The sequence below is a fragment of the Corvus brachyrhynchos genome, unplaced genomic scaffold, assembly GCF_000691975.1.
Source record: "Corvus brachyrhynchos isolate BGI_N302 unplaced genomic scaffold, ASM69197v1 scaffold53, whole genome shotgun sequence".
Lineage (NCBI taxonomy): Eukaryota > Metazoa > Chordata > Aves > Passeriformes > Corvidae > Corvus > Corvus brachyrhynchos.
In genome coordinates, this window is record NW_008237681.1 from 8,010,416 (window position 1) to 8,013,355 (window position 2,940).

Consider the following 2,940-nt stretch of genomic DNA (forward strand, 5'->3'; position numbering starts at 1 on the left):
ATGGGTCCGGAGTATGCTTCTTTGCTACTTTTTATAGTTCAGTTACACATTTTAAACCTTTATTCCACATGGAGAATGGTTCAACTATTACTTTTACAGTTATTTTGGCTTTCCAATCTATTTTCCTTGAAAGTATATATCTCACAAAATTAAATCGGGACTACTGATTCTGATAAAAATGTGGTCGAATAATGATCAGCCTCGACTATGACGAAACCGATAGCCAGTTGATGACTTTTCCGAGTGCAAACTCAGCGTATTGCAAAATTTCTCCCGCTCAAGTAAGTAAAAGTAGCAAAAAGAAAAAAAACCAAGTAACCCCAGATACAAGAGAGACAGCGGGAGGTACGAAGCCAATCTCAGTCACAAACTCTCGTGCCTGTGTTCACATCGGTCTCAGATGTGGTGCAGCCAGCGGGAGGCGGAGGGATTAGGAATATGTGGGGACTCATGGAGCGTTTTGCTCACCAGAGTTGTAGGTAGTGTCCGAGAGGTCGAGAGCCAGGGTACGTGCGCGCCCTGCCCCGGTGTTTGCCCCGGTGCCTGTCTCGATGCCCGCCTGGCGTCTCGGCGCTGCGCAGCGGTTCTTGTTTGCATCCGATAAGCTCGGCTTTGCCAAGGTACTTATGCAGTTTCTAATTCTACCCCATGCGGGGTTGTAACTCTTCGCCAGGAAAAAAAAAAAAAAGAAAAGAAAAGGAAAATCAAAAAATAGCAATATGCTATCGACTATTATAAATTAAAAAAAAAAAAAAACCAAACAAAAAACCCCCAAGGAAATACCTATTTTGACTGAACACTTCGCTAAGGCATTTTGTAGGGATCGATTTCATTCGCAGCTGTACTCGTACTTGATCTTCGAGAAATTACTGATACGAGGAAAATTCGTTGTGTGAATTGTAATAACAACAGAGCGGGCTACGACCGCCGGGCCGCTTTGCTCGGCGCCCGGCCCGGGGGCGGCGGGGGAGCGGTACCCGGCTGCCGCGCTCCTCCGCACCCAGCTCAGCCGGTCTCTCCCTCGGGACTCGCCTGCGGGAACGGCAAAAGTCAGGCTAACCCGAGAGATGCCCCGGCGCCCACCCCGTCTCTGCGGGAGGGAGGCTGCGGGCCGGCTGGCCGAGCCTGAGGTGGCACCGCAGCGCTGAGCCGGGGATATCGCTTCTGATGTCCTTTGTCTATTAATACAGCCATCACCAAATCCCGGATAACCTTCCTTTCCCTCTGTCAACACCCCTCCGCTTCAGCCCGTGCTGGGGGAAGAGGGATGGGACCTGCCATCGGGGTCCTGTAGCAAGGGGGTGCCCCTCTTAGGGGTAACTTGGTGACAGATGTTGACGTTTCTAGGGAGCTCGGTAAACAGAAAGTTGGACTGGACTTTTTCATAGCCCATGTGTTTTTCATCATTCCCCGTCAGGCTCAGACCAAAGGCAGAAGCTTCCCGCTTCACACTCCTCATCCCTTCTCATCTTCAGCAGTCACTCAGCCTCGGTGACAAGCAATAAAGAGCAGAGAAAACACAGGAGACCAGCTTTGTTAAGTAATGAAAAGAGATGGGGGTGAGGATGAGGCTGGTGGTGGAAATAGGGGGCCTCCTCCTCTGCACACCAGTGAGCCCTCAGGTGCAAAGCACACCTGTATAAATCACAGACCCCTTCTGGGAACAGTGGGGGCATACTGGAGAAGTCTTGGAGAAAAACTGCTTGTCCAAACGTCCTACTGCCTTCATAGGAAGGTGAAGGTCATGGAAGGGGCTAAGTCACAGAATGGGAATTTCTACACAGTTTTAATTGAAACTCTTCTGTTCCAATAAAATCAAGATTTTTCTTTACTTTTGCAACTGGTCTATTATCTCAAATAACCCTAGTACAAAGCATCAGTTGCAGTGGAAATATCATCCAAACCCCAATTTATTTTCTTAGCATAGTAGTAAAATATTCCCACTAGCACCTAGCAAAGTAGACACTTGGACCAGATTAGTCTATTTTGGAAGAAATAAAATCACTGCAACACTGCTCTGCACTATCAGTGGATTTAACATCCCTGCATAGTTCTGTGGACAGATGGGTCATAAAACAAAAGGCATTGGTGGGGTAGTGTTGTGTTCTTCATGCTGTGATGGGAAAAAAAAAAGGGTAAAAAAAATAACACTGTCTAGAAACTGAAAGGTGATCCCATCTGAGCTGAGCCATCTGAGAGCCATGCATATTTCACTGCACAAAAATGTTATCTTGGAGGAACACTCCTACCAGCAAACAGTATTAACATGAACAATATGTTTAGACATAGAAGTGGGTATTGCAGACAGGCAGGACCCCATGGGGCTTTGCAGTTCATTACATCTCCCTGTATATTTTATTTTCTGTATTTCTGACATGAGTGCTATGAGGCAAGGCAGTGATCATGGAAATAGAAGGTGAGGCAAAAAGGGTCTGAGAAGACCTGTCTTCAATGACACAGCTCAGATCCCACTGCACAGGAAACATGCAGTGTTTTTCTATATCCATAGGAACATGTATGTCCCCAAGAACTTAGATTTACATAAAAAGGCATTACCCAAGCTTCTTTCAAGTCAGCTCACAAATGGAAAGATTCAAATGTTAGCAGAGGCTTGTACCTGATACATATCTTGGCTTTGAGTGGAACCTACTGTGGCTCATTGCTCAGGGAGACTCAGCTCACCTGAGACCCACAAGTCTGCAAATCCAAAAATTAGCCTCATTGAGCCTGGTAATCCACCAGTAAAGATAAGTTTTCTCTCTTCAGATCACATCTTTCTCACCCCAGGGTTTGAATGGCATTTATACTGTGAAGTATATAAGGAGCACAGCCAAACCCACTGAAAATTCTGCTGAGGACCCTCTAAAAAGACAGTTTTATTGCAAATCAGATGAGAGACTCTAGAAATCCAGAAAATCTCTATGTAATCCCTTTTTTGAA

The 2,940-nt window shown here is 46.1% G+C and overlaps 1 protein-coding gene across 1 annotated transcript in view; it reads left to right on the plus strand.

The window, feature by feature from the left end:
• Positions 1 to 1,129, plus strand: part of HOXA1 (homeobox A1) — a gene marked incomplete at its 5' end in the record, with an annotated part of 6,174 nt that extends 5,045 nt beyond the window's left edge. Inside the window, one exon of the mRNA XM_017732074.1 lies at positions 840 to 1,129. Within this exon, the coding sequence (XP_017587563.1) occupies positions 840 to 1,129 (290 nt within the window). The remainder of the gene's footprint in view (positions 1 to 839) is intronic.
• Between the last annotated feature and the right edge of the window lie 1,811 nt (positions 1,130 to 2,940).